At 35.7% G+C, this 18,026-nt stretch overlaps 1 protein-coding gene and 1 long non-coding RNA gene across 2 annotated transcripts; both read left to right on the top strand.

Annotated features, from left to right (window-relative positions):
• Nucleotides 1-3,268: 3,268 nt before the first annotated feature.
• On the top strand, nt 3,269-7,871 carry LOC121247179. The gene is made up of 3 exons (XR_005937227.1): nt 3,269-3,655; nt 4,396-4,401; nt 7,862-7,871. It is a non-coding gene; the product is annotated as an uncharacterized LOC121247179 (long non-coding RNA).
• Nucleotides 7,872-8,063: 192 nt separating this feature from the next.
• Nucleotides 8,064-9,141, top strand: LOC121247367 (protein SINE3). Its single transcript, XM_041145729.1, has 3 exons — nt 8,064-8,159; nt 8,255-8,386; nt 8,740-9,141. The coding sequence occupies exons 1-3, from the start codon at nt 8,064-8,066 to the stop codon at nt 9,139-9,141; spliced, it is 630 nt and encodes a 209-aa protein (XP_041001663.1).
• Nucleotides 9,142-18,026: the final 8,885 nt, after the last annotated feature.

Here is an 18,026-nt window from a genome sequence, read left to right as displayed (position 1 = left end):
TAGTAGATGCTTATAAAAATACCATGAGTCAAACTAGAAGTGGGTAAAAAGGAAATTTGCTCAATTTTCCTAAACAACTTTCACAAACAGATTGAGTTTTATTGGAGACAATAATTTGAATAAGTCCTTTGGATTTTAGGACTTGGATAGTAGAGGCTTGAGGGTGGCCCAAACGTTGATGCCACACGTCTTCAGAGGGAGTCCAAAAGCGGGTAGAAAAGTGCGCTTCGTAAGGCGCAAATAAGGTGTAAAGATTATCCTTCCGAAATCCGCTCATTAGGACACGGTTAGTCTCTTGTTCCATAACAACAAAACCAACACCATAAAATTCACAGTTATACGGATAATCATTGGTAAGTTGCCCAATAGATAACAAAATTTTTGCAAGTGTTGGCGCTAAAAGAACATCACGTAACTTAATTTTAGTGTTACTTACCATTATTTATGTACGTATCACCAACATGAGTAATAGCGTGGGAACGGTCATCCCCAATAATAACAACATCAATACCAAAATAGTGGCATAAATTTTCAAGCATACTTGGATTACCTGTCATGTAAGCAGATGCTCCAATGTCTGCAATCTATTTATTATCAGGAGAAAAGTTTTCCAACGTCATTACTGCTAGGGCTTGAGGAATATCATCAGGTTGGTACAAGTGATTAAATTGGTTCCAGCACTTAAGAGCAACATGACCCTTTTTACCACAGATTTGACAGGTATCTAGTGGGTCAAAGGCCTTAGCATCGATGGGCCTATTGTTGGGCTCACATGTAAAAGAAGAGTTTGAAGCAATGTTTTGAATACCATACCGGTCAAGGCACTGGAACGAAATATTTCAGTACCGGTATCGTTTCGTGTACCATTTCGGAATAGTCAATATATGAATAAATTATATATATAAATTATATTCCAAAATACTAGTCTATATATGAATAAATTATATATAAATACATATATATATAAATTATAAATAGCCTAGTCTGAATTGAGAGTCAAAATATGAGCTTATAGTTTGAAAAAATGAAAAAAAAATTAAAAGCTAAAATATCAGCTGGTACAGGCAGAAATACAGGTTGGTACAAGCCAAAATATAGGCCGGTACGACTAATATTTGGGCCGGTATGAAATATATGCAACACCTGTATCGGACCAGTGGCCGGTACGGCGGTATGGTACGGTATTTGAAACACTAGTTTGAAGAGTCCACGGTTTGAGAGCCCACGTTTGGAGAGTTTCTAGCTGGTTGAATGGTGGGATGAAACCCACGACCCCGAAAGGAGAACCCTCTCTGCTGCGAATGATCACCACCTCCACGGTGATCTTTTTAGGGACTCCGGTCTTGTCCCTAAACATTAAGGTCCATGAGCTTGCCTTGGTCAGGATGATGACCGAGTGACCTTGCCAACTTGCTTGGCCTTTAATAATGAGATAGTGTTTGAGTGATGAAATGATGGAGATGATGATGAGTTCAGGTGTTCTAAGGTATGAATAAGGGTGTTTGATACTAAGTGGAATGGCTTGAAAGTTGCCCTTGATGTTGTGGCCTCTTGGATGATGATTAGGGTTGGCATGGTGAAGTGTAGCTAGAGTTTTGTGTCGTGGCTAGGGGTGATTTTGAGATTGGGAAGAGATGGACTAGGGTTGGAGTCTTGGATGAGATGCTAGGGTTTGGAAAGTGTTTGAATGAGTCTAGGGTTGCTCCTTGACTTTAGGGATTATGAGATGGAAGATAGAATTTGAATATGGTAAGATAGGATTGAGATCTTTAGTTGACTTGAGTGATTGTAGGAAATGAGAGATTTGAGGGATTGTATATGGTAGATGAGATGGAGTTTGAATGAGTCAAGTGTTGCTCCTTGACTTTAGGAATTAGCTAAGATAAGATAAGGAAGATAGGATTTGGATTTGAATATGGCAAGAGGATGGAGTCTTTGGTTGACTAGGTCTATGGAAGGGGTTGAGAGATTTAAGAAATTTGATGAGTGATTGGAATGAGTCAACTTTCCTTGAATTAAGAAAGTTACCAAATGGGACTCTTGAGGGATGGCTAGGGTTTGTGGGAGTGGATGGAGGTAAGACTCCTAAAAGGAATGGATTACCTTATAGGGACTTGAGGCGGACAGCTAGGGTTTTATGGTTGGGAAGATTTATGGGCAAGCCAAGTATGGTAAGTATGACTCACGGCTAGGGCTTAGTTGGATTGGATTGGATGAAGGGTACTTTGGGATATGGTCGAATATGGACATTAGGGCAAACACATGTGGTTGTCGAAATTTGTGTATGTGGTGGATCAAAATGGGTGCAAGGAAATATATGGATGAACAATATGGATAAACACGTATGAACATTCAAGAACGTAATGATGAACAACTTCACCACCAAGTCAAGAATGCACAAAGATGAATGGACTTAACAAAAAAATATGAAGACTCTTTTCGGTTTATATGAATATTTAGATATGCAAAAAAGTGTAGATGAACAAGATGGAAAATAAGAACAATAAAGATAATGGATGAACAAGATAGCACTTCAACTATTGATTCACGGATTGCAAAATAGTTGAAATAAACCTCATAGATTGATAAATTTGAAAATAACAAAGATAACACAACATAGATTCACGAATTGCATCAAGTTGCAAGAACAAGATAAGTTGAATTACACTTATTTATGAATTGCAAAGTGATAATTTTCTACTAGGAATTCCCGAATTGCACCTAGGTAGTCCAAGTGCCTAGCACCAAAAGAGTGATCTCAAGAACAAGTCTACCCACTTAGGGAATTTGTCAAAAGTTAAAAAGATGTAAATGCAAGGACTAAGGGTACTATTTATAAGGATTACAACTTGAAAATCTCCAATAGGTCCCTTGAAAAAATAAATAAATTAATTAAAATAAATAATAAGAAATAACATAGTTGGCATGGGCCAAGTTGGCCTATGGCATGCATGAGCCCATGCCATGGGCCAGCCAGCCCATGGGTGGGCTAGACTGGCCCATGGCATGGGCTATGGGCATGGATAACATTGTTGGCAAGGCTGCTAGCATGTGGTTGACATGGCCCAGGCAGGGGTCTGGGCTCTAAGGCTACATGCTAGGGCTGCTGCATGGGCAGGCTGGCATGGCTTGGCCATGGGCCACAAAACATGGGGTCCTACCAGATCCCTATAGGGTGACGCACCTGTCCGATGACCATAGAAAGCAAAAGAATTGTTAGATTCATGGAGAGATGTGCGGATTTCATACCCACGAAGAAGAGGAAGAATCTCAACATAAATGGGCATGGGAGGTTTAAGCATTGAGGTGGTGAATGATTCGTAACGGGCATCGAGGCTGTTCAACAGGGAGAAAACTTTCATCTTGTCTGCTACGGGCCGTCCGATCGAAGCTAAGCTATCACACAAGCCTTTGAAGGTTTGGAGGTGATCTGCAAGAGGCGTCGTGGGCTCTTTCTTGAGGTATGTCAATTGTTGAGTGAGATGAAACTTTCGCTCCTAAGAGTCATGATTGTATGCTACCTTGAGTGCCGCCCAAACCTGGTGCGTAGAATCCAAACCCACAACGAGGCCAAGTGCCTCTTCCGAGAGGGTGCTAATAATCCACCCCCGTAAAAGTCTATCAGACTTGCGCCACTGGAGGTAGGGCTCTCTTTGTGTTTTGTTCAAAGTTGATGATCCATTGAGAGGGATCTAAAATTCTGGAGGGGCAGAGTCTGCTTGTAGCAGATGGTGGACTAGATCTTGGCTCTTAGCCAAGGCTAGTATTTATTCACGCGATAGTGAGCAAGATCACAAAATTTCCTACGTTCAAGGCAATGGTGGTCATGAAGGAAGACTCTCTTCACTCACATGGGCTATGATACCATAAAGACAATGTGCACACAAAATGTTTGTAAAAAACCTCAGTAACCATGAGTATTTGAGAGTCTTCTAGTTGTCTATTTTATAGTAGAGTACAATATTACTAGATGTATATTATAGTTAGACACATTGATTTATACATGGAAAGTGTAAATGCAGGGATATGAATATTGAACCAAAAAGGGAATTGTCTAGCCGTTGCATGTGATGGACTTTCCTTTGAGAATTTGGATAGTTGTTGCATGAGATGGTAAGTCTTCTGATTGTGTGGATTCTATAGCCGTTGCATGTGCTTCACTTGGTAACTCATGTGATTGTGTGGTTTGAGTTGATAATTGTTGACTATTGTTAATAAACAGTATAAGAAGTAAGTATTAGAATCCATTTTGTCCCGCAGATTCTAATCTGAGAGCCATTTCCTACTCTCCACTACAAGCCTTATCTGACTAGTTCCATAGCTAAGATAAAGCTCCTCCTAATGAAAGAAGGTCTAGGCCCAAGCTGAGCATCCAACATATTACAATTTCTATAGTATTTGGTTTACACACAAATTTTATATAATGAAGTTTATACACTAACGTTATTTAATGTGATTCATTAAGTTGTAAAATTCTTTTTATCTTAAAATAATTTAATATATGAGAAATTCTTCTCATCATCCGGTTTATCTAATTTACATCTCACGCCTGATGTGTCAAACCGGGTTTACTAACAAATGAACTGGCTCTTCTTTCTCACCCCAACATCTTCCCTTTTGCGTCTTCCTCTCCGATGGGGTTTGTCTCCTCTTCTCTGTGAATCTTCTGTGCCTTCATTCCTAGCCCGCCTAAGACTTGATGATCCTCGAGCACTAATCTCCTCAGCTGCTTCTCTTTATGAAACACAATGTGAGCCAAAATCCCAAAATTGGTCAAATGTGTGCAGCTCCTTCGTCTCCTCGTGCCTTCCTCCCCACATCATTGGCCTCCCGTGCTATACTTAAGATTGGGTTGTGAAAATAAATATGAAAAAATGATTCAGGCAAGTGGTTTGTCTTATCTGACTTGAACTAGAAGTTCTAAACGATGTTATCTTTATACAAGATAGATTTGGGAGTGTTGACTCTGGTGTGAATATTTGTGTTCTGTTGCTGGAAGAAAAAATGTTTCATAAATATATTTCTTTAGCTGACCATAATATCTTCCCTTAAAGCCCATGAAGTGTAATAGAATCGGGTGATAAGAGTTTGGTGAAGTAGCAGCTAGCTTTAGAAATGTGTTTATAGCAGATTGATTTATCTCTCTTCCGATCATAAGGGAAACAAGTCAAAAGCCCATTTGGGGTTCTGCATTTCTTTTCTTTTTTCCCCCTTAAAAAAGTTTAAAATCGATCTTAGGGATGAAAGTTGGAAAAGAAGGTTCTTGTTGCAAATGGAGGATTTGTTTTTCCATAATTTTGGCTTCTGACTTGGTAGAATTCATTACGATAGAGTATAGATCCACCAGACAGTTCCTTAAATTCAAACTTTGGCTTCTGATTTAATGAAAGAAACACAATGTGAGCAAGGAATCAAAAAATCAATGGATTCACACGCACAAAAACACAGATTCACAGGAGATTGGCAGAGAAACACAGCAGATTGACTGAGCAACAGTGAAGAAGAAACTCTGAAGAAATACCCGAAGATTTCTTAAACCCAAAACCCATGTTTCATTCAAGCAAGGAGAAAAAAAAAAATTGCCACAGTGTTAGTGAACAGTGACTTGACTGATGTGTAGAAGAATCCTTAATATATTACATTAAAATACGTCGCAATTGTTTTACGTAAAATTTTAAATTTGTATGTAGACTAAGAGCATCCACATTGGCTTCTTCAAATAACATTTCATCTCTAAATTTAACTAATTTTATCAATTGTTGGCCCACATTGAATTAGCCAAACACTTTTTATTTTAAATATTATTTACATTTATTTCATAATTTTCTTCAAAGTTGAAAAGAACTGTTGATCCTCTAAATACATTGTTTATTAATTTCGGCTCTCTCTCTCCCGCGATTTCTTTCTCTTCTTCTTTCCTTTTTCTCTCCCGCGTTTCTTCTTCTCTTATTCCTTCTCTTCTTCGCATTTCTTCTTCTCTTCTTCCCTCTTTCTCTCTCGCGTCTCTTCCTCCGTTCTCTTCTTCTATTTTTTTTTCTCTTCTTTCTCTTCTTCCATCTCCCGCGTCTCTTCCTTCTTTCTCTTCTTCTAATTTTTTTTCTCTTCTTCCCTCTTTCTCTTCTTCCGCAGCCATTCTCTCCCGCAACCATTCTCTCCCACGAAGGCACTCTCCAGCACGGCACAGCGGCAACTTTTCTCTAGCACGACAAGCACACAGTAAGTTCGAAACCCTAGCCTTGATTTTACTCTTGATTTTTATTGTTTGGGTTTGATTTTGTTGATGTTGTTTGGGTTTGATTCAAAACCCTAGCCTTGATTCCACATTGGCTTATTGTTTGGGTTTGATTTTGTTGATGTTTTGGTTTGATTTTGTTGATGTTTGGGTTCCCTGAACTGTCGATTGAATTATTTGGAACGTGGGCTGAGTTTCATTTCCTGTCGCTGAATGTCATTCTGTTTCACGTTAACCACAATCCTCAAGATCTTAACTCTATTGCAGCGTAACATTCATTTTTTAATCCTTCATCTTCCACTCTGTCTTTCTCTCTGTAAAGGGCAAAACTTGTGCTTGTAATGAAATGAAACTGCCTGGCTCAAAAGGGTGAACCTGGCCTCTTCTTTCTCTGTCGAGTATATTATATTCAGAACATTTTTCTCTGTTTTCCTTTTCATTTTTTCTTTCTAATTTCTTTCATAAGCTGTATCTGTTTTCCCTGCAATTGGGTAGTTTGAAATATGTTTGTAAGTTTGCATTATGGTCTCGGGTACTTTCTTTGATATACCTGTTTTTTTTTAAATCAAGAATTGTCTTTAAGCAATGGTTTGATTAGACCTGTTTGCGCTGGCACTAAACCTTGTCTTGCAGTATCTCCCGATCCTTCTTTTAAACTTGATTACTAAAGACAATGAACAACTCATGGAGAAGTTGTTCTGAATGACCTTGAATCAGATATGTACTTCGCTTATGGCATGATGGGTAATGGGCGAAAAGTTCTTGGAAAGTGATTGCTTACTTTATGTGCTATTACATGTATTTGGTGGTATGTTATAGTCCTCAATTACTCTTTCTTTTGGCGTAGCATGCAGATGCAGTTGTGATGTATTGCATTTTGAAGTTTTGTTTTGTTTTATTTTCTGATCTTCTAGCAAATTCACCTCTCTTTGAAATTAAAATTTTGACTTCAACGATATGCATAACTGACGTGGAATCTCTATATCATTTGAACTAGCCAACATCTTTGACATGAAATATGTCGGCGTCGCAACCCCAATTTGTAGGAATGGAGCAAGTCTGATGCATGATCTGTTTGGCGATAAAATCATGGCCCTGCCTGAAGTTCCATGTGTGTTGTAAAATTGTTCTTTCGCTTGTGAAAAGTGATATCTCTTTGCTGCCCTTCTCTCGAATTATAGTATTGTACTATTGTGTGATGCCTCACATTATAATATGGTGGTTTAAAAGCAACAAATATCATCTCATGTTCGTTGCTCTACCTTTCTCTTTATCTGGGAGGTAGGGGTTCCGAAGCACCTCTACTAGTTGATGCTTGAGAATAAATCCCCCTTTCCCCAAAAGTCCGGTGTAACTCTTGCATGGACAAGGGTTTGACCAGAATCAGATCCCCGCTTAAAATTCCATGTCCGTATCAAGTGAGGGACCAGAATCAAGTATTGAAGATCAATAGAATTGTTTTAATAATATTGATATCGATTTTGTTTATTAGATTGTGAAAATGAAAATAAATATGATTGTTGAAAAATAGGTGATAATAGGAGGTTATGAAAATAGAATTAATCAAAAAATAAAAATTAATTATAAAAATATAAAAATAAAAAATAATAATATTTTATTATTATCGAGAGTGCGATGACTAATATAATGTAGACTTTAAGTTTTGAATGATTAGCTAAAAGTGATAAAATTATATATTAGTCAAAATTTGAAGAGTAAAATAACTAATCCAATGTCAATGCTCAAACGTTTTATTTTTATATTCGTATTTTCATATACCCGACACGTAAAAGAATTGAAATTCAAAAATTTCTGCGCGAAATAGAGCGAAATGAAGGAGCACCCAACTCCCCGGAAGGAACAGGCCCGTTCCTCAGAGCTCTTGGATCGAAGAACCAAGGACTTCTCGTCGAAGAAGATACGAAAGGCACCAAATCTAAGCTCTTATTTTCTAATTTGTGCGTTCCTCTCCGCCGCATCCGATTTCGATTTCTCATTCTTCTTCTTCTTCTTCTTCTCAAGATCGCGAAGAAGAGCTTGAACTCTGCATTTACGTCCCTTTCCGAAGATGTTACAGAATCACCAAAGGAACCCGTGGATTTATTTTCAGTTTCTGAGATCGCCGACTCTGATCACTTTAGAGAAATCTCAGAAGTAAATCCGGATCCAATTTCATTCTGGTTCTATATATATTTATCGCTGTTTGTAATGAGAGTTTTGATGCTTTTAATTTCTCTAAATTATCTCAGAAAATGGCGTTATGTGTTAATTTTTTTTTTTTTTTTAATTTTTGTATTTTTTATTATTAAGTTATTGGTTATCTGCGAAATGAAAGGTGCAAATGTTGTTTAACATACAAAATCATTCTTCTTCCTTCAAAAATTGTATTGATTTTAATCATTGCGAACGATCAATATGCTGATGCAGTATGTAAGCTTTCTTTCAGTCCACATAATGTACTTGATTGATTAAGCAATCTGTTTCTGAATCCTGTCTCTTTTCTTTAGAGCTTCTTGATGGCGGCGGGTCCGGCTCTTTCTGCTTCATCAGAGTCACTGTTTGCTTCTGACCTTACTCCATCCTCCACGGTCACAGCTGAACCAGGTGGTTCGAAGATCAGTTATGTAGAGGTAGAGACTGCAATCAATTTTCTCAAAAGAAGTCGATCTCAGGTCCTGAAGTCTGCAGATACAGATCCTCGATCTAAGAGGATTATGGATGCCCTAATTGAGATTGTTATTGGCGAGTTCTACCCTCATCCAGAAGAGAGAGACCACATTGGCGAACTCATTTTGATGAAAATTCAAATAGTTCTCCTCTGTTTCTTCTTGTGGATCCTTGCAGTTGCAGTAGCTTTCTTCTTCGGTTCAGCGGTCCAAAACTCTTTCCGAGGACCTCTTCCAACCTGAGCCAACAACTACAAGTGGTAAGAGCTTTTGTCATTCAGCATTCTAGGTCTAATTTTTCTCCAATATGAGATGCTTTGCATTTTCATTTTACTCCCGCAATATTTTCTACATAAGAGTGCAAAGAATTGTACAGTCCTCCTGCATTGACCACGGGTGTAATTTGAAGTGATTTGGTTGAGCACCATCTCACAAAATTGAATATTATGATATGCCTCTGTGTGATCAAGAGAATTTACATCGTTTCTAATGGCTTATGCAGTACACATGAAGAAATTTCTAGACGAACTGATCATAAATTATTTTTTTTCATATTGATTCTAAACTCGTTGAACTATTTCTATGGAATTTACAAATTCAAGCTCTATTGCCATGGCCCCCGATGGTGACCTAAACTGGAAATGAACATCTCTAGGTTTTCTTGAAGCAGCTATTTTGCGTGTGGTGTTGAAGCTTGTGTGGATAGTGAGTTGAGATAAGATGAATTGAGATGATTTGTGAATAGTAGTAAAATTATTAGTTAAAATTAGATGAGATGAAATGAAATTAGATGAAATGAGTAGTTACATACAATGGAGGGGAAATTATATCACATGCTCACCAAGAGATATTTGTGGATGTGTGGAAACTGTAGGCCCTTTCTTATTTAAACACCGTAGGCTGTAGCTCCCAAATTTTGTTTGAGAATATGCAATTAAGTTACGAAGAATGGATAATAACACATACACATACACATACACATACACATACAGAAAGCCCTATATCTTAATTTAACCATCTTGATTTGCAAAAATCTGATCGGGTGTATTCTAGAATACCTTGTTCTTTGCGATGTCTCTTTGAGGCTATAAATACTTCTTTAGTCGCCTTTTATCATTAAGATCTTTGATACAGTTTGGATAGTGAAAGTATTTTATCTCATCTTATTATTACAAATTTTTCAAATTCTTATACAAAATATAATAAACAATTCAACTTTTTCAAATTTTAAAACAATAATAATATTAAAAATTAATATTTTAATAATATTTTATTCAACTTTCAACTTTTATCTTTTATCTAAAATATTTTTATCTCATCTCATTATCTAAACCGCACTAGTTTTTCTGGCAGAAAGAAGTATGAAAAAAAAAAACACCTCTATAAGTTAGCTGCCTCAACTAGAAGCCTCTTTTTCACATCTCTTGTAATTGCTCTGCTATCTGTGCTGTCCCGGGCAAGCTTGTATTGGATATATGCTAGCACCCTCTTAATCCTTGAGTTCACCCTTCATAAAAGATGAGCTGTCTAGCATATTGTTACTAAAACAGCTATCTACCTCAACTCTTGTAACTCCACGAAAGTTTCTCCACTTCCCTCTGAGGATGTCCTTTTCCACTTGGCTAAAACAGCTATTTGGAGATGTTTCACCTAGACATTATGTAACCTCAACCATTCCTGGCATCCATTTATTGAGCTTCCTTTTGGGCCACAAATAGGTTTCGGGTGTGTAGTTTGGGAACCGGAATGGGCCGAAATCGAGAATCCAAAGCTGGCCGAAGTTGAAGTGATTTCATTAGGAACTTTCCTGTCCTGACACGTGTCTTGTTGATTTAACTCCTAATGACAAACGTCTACTTTGCTAAAGTGACCTTTTGGCACATCTCCTTTTTAAAGTCAAGTGAAGCTGTATTAAGTCCATTTATATGTTATATCTCGGGAGGCTTGCTGGCAGAGACATGTGAACCACGTTACATTTGTCCGTTACGGATTTGATGATCCCAATCTGGTCAATAATCTGGGTGAGTGCTGTTTCTTATCGTCCAAAAAAAGCTTTGATTCCCGCAAGCAAACCTGCGGCAGAAACTGTCCACAGAGAATTGTAAGCAAAGAGTCTTTATACGTACACATATATATATAAATCACTAGGAAATACTACAATTTAGATTCTGTAATGATTTAGAATATAAATGTTAATTCTATTCATCATCATTTTTCTTATCATCCTCTCATCTCATGATGTGGTATTAAATGATAGGTTTATAAGTGAAATATAATAAATAGTCTCCAATCATCTAATGCCATATTATGAGATGATGAGAGGATGATGAGAATTTAGATGATGAGTAGTATTATTCATTTCTTGAACGCCGAAGTTAAATTCTTTACGAACTAGATTGTGTGATCACCTATAAATGTAATTCAGCATTTAGAGTGGGTGTGATAGTTTCTATCAAAATGGCCATATGATCAACCCCAATTTAAGTGCAAGTACTTCAAATATAGTGACTGAAGAGACAGAGAGATAGAGAGACACAGTTGGCCTCATTTATTTTTACAAAACTTTTCATCTTATTTCTTATAATCATTACAACTTTATTAAATTTTCATATAAAATAAAATAAATAATTCAACTTTTTTAAATTTTAAAATAGAAATAATATTAAAAAAATATATTCTAATAATATTTTATTTAACTTTTAATTTTTATCTAAACTAATTTTATTTTATCTCTAAAAACAAATCAGGTGGTAAATAAATATTATAAAAGTGATTTCTTCATGGTAGTCAATGATCCAAGCAATCCCATCATGTAGAAATGATACATGGTACTGAAAAGATATCATGGTGGTAATTGGTGGCATGTGATGGAAGGTACAGGTAGAAGTAAAAACAGTCAAACCTAAGCTGTCAAGAGACGATTTTGAAGATAAAGAACACTCTAGCTAGGAAAAGGGCCTTTTATTATAGGCTTATTGTAGGGAAGGGAGAAATGCACTAAGAAAACTTCATGGCGGTCCTTTAGGTACATCATCCCAGTCCTTAAAGAGCTCTGGAGCTACCATTTGATTTATCCTTTAGCTGCTAATCACATAACTTTTAATAATGTTTAGAGCACACCAAGCATGTTCTCATAGGCTCTTTCATGGAAGTAGTTACAACTTACAAGATAAGGATGAGAATAACTATGAATGGATAAAGACACGAGGGAAATCTATAGGCTCTCCTCTGAAAGTGGTTCTTTCAAGGACAGATTGGAATCAAAATTGACAGTTAATCCTCAATGGGTCAATAAAAAAAAGGGCATGACATTCACTAGTAGAAATCAGAGAGAGGTGGGTGGTGGGGTAGCCGTAGTTTAAAAGTGAATGAGTTGGTGCATGCAGCCCATTAAAATATTTTAGTTTATGAATAAGTGAGTGAACATTGGGTTCTAGCTGTACTTAAAGGTAGAGGTTTGGTGTAATCCACAAAATTTGTAGCTTTTCAATGAGATTGTGGAACCTAACAAATGTCCTGTATTTGTGAGGGAGAAAAAGAGAGCATGTTGTTCAGGACACATTTACTGTTGTGCAAAACTGAATAAATTTGATGATTTTTAAGCAGTTAAAGGAAAAAAACTCATCCTCTGAAATGGATATTAGTAAAAATTTAAAGCATGGCTTTTGAAATTTATTCATCAATGGTATAAGTCTTCCCCAAGGACATGGCACTTCTAAGTCGAAATAGGCAGATCAGGAGTGAATTATTCTTCTATTCTTGGTCCCTCAAACATAGGAGTTGAGTTTTCAAGAATCTCTAAAACTAATTAGCTAGAGATGGTTTTACAAGGCAATAGGACATTGCAGTTTGCGATTATTTTTCTTTCTTGTTTTGACACATCGCATTTAAACATTCTAACTGGATTTTCAGAGTAATCTTTGAGCCAGAGTCATAGAAACAGGTAAATATTAAATAAAACTCCATTCATTTATATCTGTATGCACAAAACAAATCTCTAGTACCGATTGAATAGTGAGATAAAATGATATGGTTTTATATGAAAATTGAATAAAATATTGTTAGAATATTATTTTTTAATATTATTCTAGTTTTGAGATTTGAAAAAGTTGAATTGTTTATTATATTTTGTATGAAAATTTGAGAAAGTTATAATGATGAGATGAGATAAGATAAAATACTTTTACTATTTAAACGGGGCTTGTTTCACCCTATGTCCCTATGTTTAGGGAGTGCTTAGTAATAAATAATTGATGATTATGATACCACTTTGAATTGGAATTCAAACCCTCAAAAATAAAAAGAGAGAGAGAGAAAACCGTACACATTTGAGTTTTTTTTTTGAAAAATAGTCTTCATTAAAACTCACGAAAGAGTAGCATACACTGGACTAAAAACCAGTTCAGAAGCATCTTCTTCTAACTCTAAAGATGTTCTAGCAAGGTTATGAGCAAAACCATTACAAACTCTTTTAACAAACAGAACACTCCAACTAGGCAAAGATGTTAGTTTCAATTTTATGTCATCGAGGATCATGCCCACCCTATCCCATATGCAGCATCACCTTCAACCCTTCATGATAGTTTTGAAAAGAAAGTTTGTGAGGATGTAATTGTTCTACCTTGACCCCTTAGACTATATTTTGCTAGAAAACTGTCTTGCCAGCTCATTGCCAACCTAGAAAGCACATAGGAAGCACGCACTGCTCCTTTCTTCCACTGTTACTCGAGGTTGTTCATTTACATGCTGTACGTGACTTTGAATTTTGAATGCTAGATATGGGCATATACTAAACTAATGAAAGGCTGGTTCTGTAAGGAAACCTGGATGCTTAGGTCTGCTGTTCATTATGATTAGGCTGCAAATAGCAGTTTAGTGTGGAGTCAATTCTCCCCATGATATGGGTTTGATGTGGTTTGTTAAAAAAACCAAGATCTGGTCCCTTGGTTTGAGCCTTCCTTCATAAAAGAAAGTCAGTTTTGTTCACATTGGAACTAGCTAGATGCAACTATAAACTGCTAACTGTAACATGAAGAGTTCCACTTAGTACTTACCAAAAAGTAAACCCCAGAGTTGTGTTCCTAATTTAATTTGGTCGAACTGGTCAAATTGGTCAACAAAACCTTTTCTTTCGTGGGACCTAATCACCAGCCCTTACTTTTTTGGGTTAAAATATCAAAACTTGGGTGTTTCTTTTGACATCTCAATGGGGAGGATATCCAGGAATGATATCTATATAAATAACATCATACACCACACCACACCACACCACAGTGAAAAAAGGATTGATTGATTCAGTTTCAGATTTATTGAACCACCCAGGCTTATCCCAAACCACCTTCAATCACCCTTCACCGTCCATATGCAATAAGTGATCACACTTTCCGGTGCCCTTTAATGCTCTCTTCCCCCTTTTTTGATACAAAATGTTTATTGTGTCTCGTGTAAGGGAGGCAATTTCCCTTGAGCATCATAATGTCCACTAGCCCAGTAGTGTCTGTCTCAATTTCTTCACAGAATATATATTTTAAGGTTTCTCAGTAGAATGTCCCTATTGATATGCACATGGAGGTGGCAGCATGATTTTTATGTGAATGGGGGATTAGGTTCATGATTAATCACAATTTTTAGGCAAACCACACCAAAAGAACATAATTTATACTCTTTTTTTAATCTCAAAGTCTGGTTGGCAACCCCTCTTTTTGTTCACTTTGACATGCGTGAAGCTTTCTTTTTTGTTGTCTGAACTTTGTCCAATGACCAAAGGGATCTTGCAGCATTGAGCCTGAGGATTTGTGATCAAGTGATGGTTATCATTGGTGTCGAGTGGGGAAAACCATTCTCTCTGCTTAATTGGTTAGTGTCTTGATAATGATGATATAATTAGGGGGTTTGCAGTGGATAAAAAGCATCTGTTGCAGTGGGGGTAGAGAGAGACAGAGAGAGAGCAGGGGGACCCAATATGGCAGAAAATGTGGAGCTGAACTGTCCACACCTCACAAAAGGAGGAAAATTCCAAAACCCCAACAAATAGGAAACAAGAGCTAGGGATAGAGAAAGTGCCAGAGAAACAGCCCACCTTGCACATGCATTTCGGTTTTTTTTTTTTTTTTTTTTTAAATATTTTTGCTTTTATGGATCATCAACCCCCCATGATCATTGCACGGAATGAAAACAAATATTTGTGCGGGACCCTCTCTCCAGTCAATTAGTGGAAGCCAACACCACAGATCGACCCAATTACACCATGACACGTCCGCAATACCCATTTCTTTTTGTTTTCATTTTGTCTTTATGAGAACCTTTTGTTGCTGCTGATTCTGCAAAATTGTTCCCAATTTCCTCTTTTTTTTGTTTTTGTTTTTATGGAGATTTACAAATTGGGGTTAAACTTGGTCGATTAGACGATTCAAACCCATTTTTGTTGGAATTACACTACTGCTATTGATTCCACGTCAACCTATCATACCCTGAAAACTTTTTTTTTTTTTTTTTTTTTGAGAAAAATTTTTAAATTATTGGTTGCATTGTTCATTTGCTCTATCATCTTTACGCGCGTGTGACCGAAGATGAATGTTCGGAACTCACAGTGCGTTATCATGTAAGGAAAAAAAAAAAAAAAAAAGGGCACCACAAGATTGCGGATATTTGTTAAACGCTGCAAATGTAGATCATCATTTAGATTTCATTTCTTATAGAAGTAAGTTTTAAGGATCACTTGTAACACGTGAAATTTGAGATGAATGATATTGAGCTGCCCAGTTTTATATATTTCAATTTTTAAATCCTCTTGTTATATTTTCTTTAATCATATAATATTACAAAGTTTCTAGAGCAACTATTTTTTTTAACTTTGTTACTTATTATCATACACATCATATTTATTTTTAAATTATTTTTGGTCTCTTCATCATCCGTATATCATGCATTTAATAAGAAAAAAATTAAAAATTAAAAAATTATGTGTAATGTACGATACGAGACTAATGAATATAATTTTCTTTTTCTTTTAAAAGAAAGACCTATGGCCAATTATTTTGTCGCTTTGCTCCTTTCCACCTAAGTTTAATACCAACGGAAAGTTCTAAGTTAATGTAACAAGGGTTTAAAAAATCAAATGAAAAAAACAACCCAATCTACCCATCCTTTTCTTTCTTGTTTTGCTTCTCAAGCAACATAACCAACAAAATATTTAAATCTCGTTTGGATGCTAAGATAAAATAAGATGATAAATTTATAAATAATAGTGAAATGATTTATGAATAATAGTAAAATAATTTGTGTTAAGATGTTTTATGAGACTTTAAGAAATGAGAGAGAATAAATTGAATAAAAATGTTATAAAGTTAAAATATTGTTAAAATATAATTTTTTAATATAATTTTTATTTTGACATTTGAAAATGTTAAATTGTTTTTTATGTTTTATTTAGATGTTTGAAAAAATTATAATGATTAGATGAAAATGTTAAGATTTGAAATTAGAAAGTATTTATATTTGAGTGATGTTTTGGATGTTGAGTTGAGATGAGACGAGACCAACTCAACATTCAAACGGAGCCTATAAACTGCTTCTTTTTCGCGGCCTCACGGGAGTTGCAACATAACATTCTGGTTAAAAATGATTGCGATTTATTTCATGTTAAATTTGGAATTGTGAAGCAGCTCAAATGTATAGAGCCAAGGATGTAAAAGAACACAGAAGACGACAGGTTCAAGTAATCCTTCCTAGATGACAACCAATTACTCAAAAATCTGCACCAGGAGGAACTAGAGGAAGCTATTGTTACTGCTCGACTAATATGTCATAGAAGAAATAATGTTATACATGATCAAGGCTTTTCCCACCCAAATTCAATTATCAGTAAGGCAAAAGAGGAGATTCAATTCTTTAAAAATGTGAAGGGAAGCCAACAAACAAATGTAGCTATTGATGCAAATCTGACATGTGTATGGCAGAAACCTCCCGATGGAATCCACAAAGTGAATTGGGATGCTGCCACTAACAATGCTGAAAGGAAAATTTGGTATAGGTGCTATGATAAGGGACTCAAAAGGCAATGTTATTGGTACACTCAGAGCTCCACGAGACCGACCTGTTAATCCCTTTACTGCAGAGTCCTATGCACTAATGATAACAGTTATTTTTAGTCGAGAGACATGGGCATTATACATCTTATAATTGAAGGTGATGCTCTTCAGGTAGTGAATAACCTCAATAAGACTAATACTAACTGGAACCAAGGAGGCCTGTTGATTGATGGTGCTAAGAACATGCTCAACTCCTTTGCTAGACGGTTTGCTCACCACATTAAGAGATGCTAATAAGGCTGCCAATATTTTAGCTAGAGATGCTCTTAACTTAACTGAAGACTTGTATGATTTGGAAGAAATTTCTTCTTGTATTCAGTCCACTATTTTAAGTGAGATGATGTAAGTCCTCTTTGAGCAATAAAATCTCTATTTATCAAAAAAAGAAAAAGAAAAAAAGAACTCAAAAGATACACAAATCGTTTAAAAAATAATGATATTTTGAAGTGTAAAATATAATTTTTCTGATTATAAAAGGTTTAAGTGGCATACCAAAGTTAGAAATCACGGCACAGGGTGTTGTTGGATTTTGTTAAGCGGAGAAATTATTAAAGAGTAATTCTATATAAAATCATGAAGTATGTATACGCCGTGTAATCGTTTTCAAAAATAGTATAATTTATTATTAAAAAATTAATTCTTTTTTTATGTGGATCTCATGTTTTATTCATTTTTTTCAAAACGATTATGCGATAGTTAGACAATTCACAATTATAAATATTTAAACCGTTCTTCATACTCTTCATCTTTGATAAGATATATAATTAATATTAATTACAAGATCCTCAAATTAAGAGTATATTTTTAAAGAAGTTCATAATTTTATATATAATTTTATTTTATTAATATTTTTTAATTTAAAATTTTTAAAATCTTATTTAAATAAAATTATAAAAAATGATAGTTTTTGGTGCTTTAATGCAGGGAGCACAAAACGGAGCGAAGCAAAATGTTAACAAAAAAAATATTAAAAGGAAAAAAATGCAGTCTCTTAGGAAACCAACGCGTGCTATCCTCTGATTGCTTTGCTTTTATAAG

The sequence above is a fragment of the Juglans microcarpa x Juglans regia genome, chromosome 1S (assembly GCF_004785595.1).
Source record: "Juglans microcarpa x Juglans regia isolate MS1-56 chromosome 1S, Jm3101_v1.0, whole genome shotgun sequence".
Lineage (NCBI taxonomy): Eukaryota > Viridiplantae > Streptophyta > Magnoliopsida > Fagales > Juglandaceae > Juglans > Juglans microcarpa x Juglans regia.
Note: the sequence above shows the minus strand (reverse complement) of the source record. Positions and strands in the feature narration are given on the sequence as shown.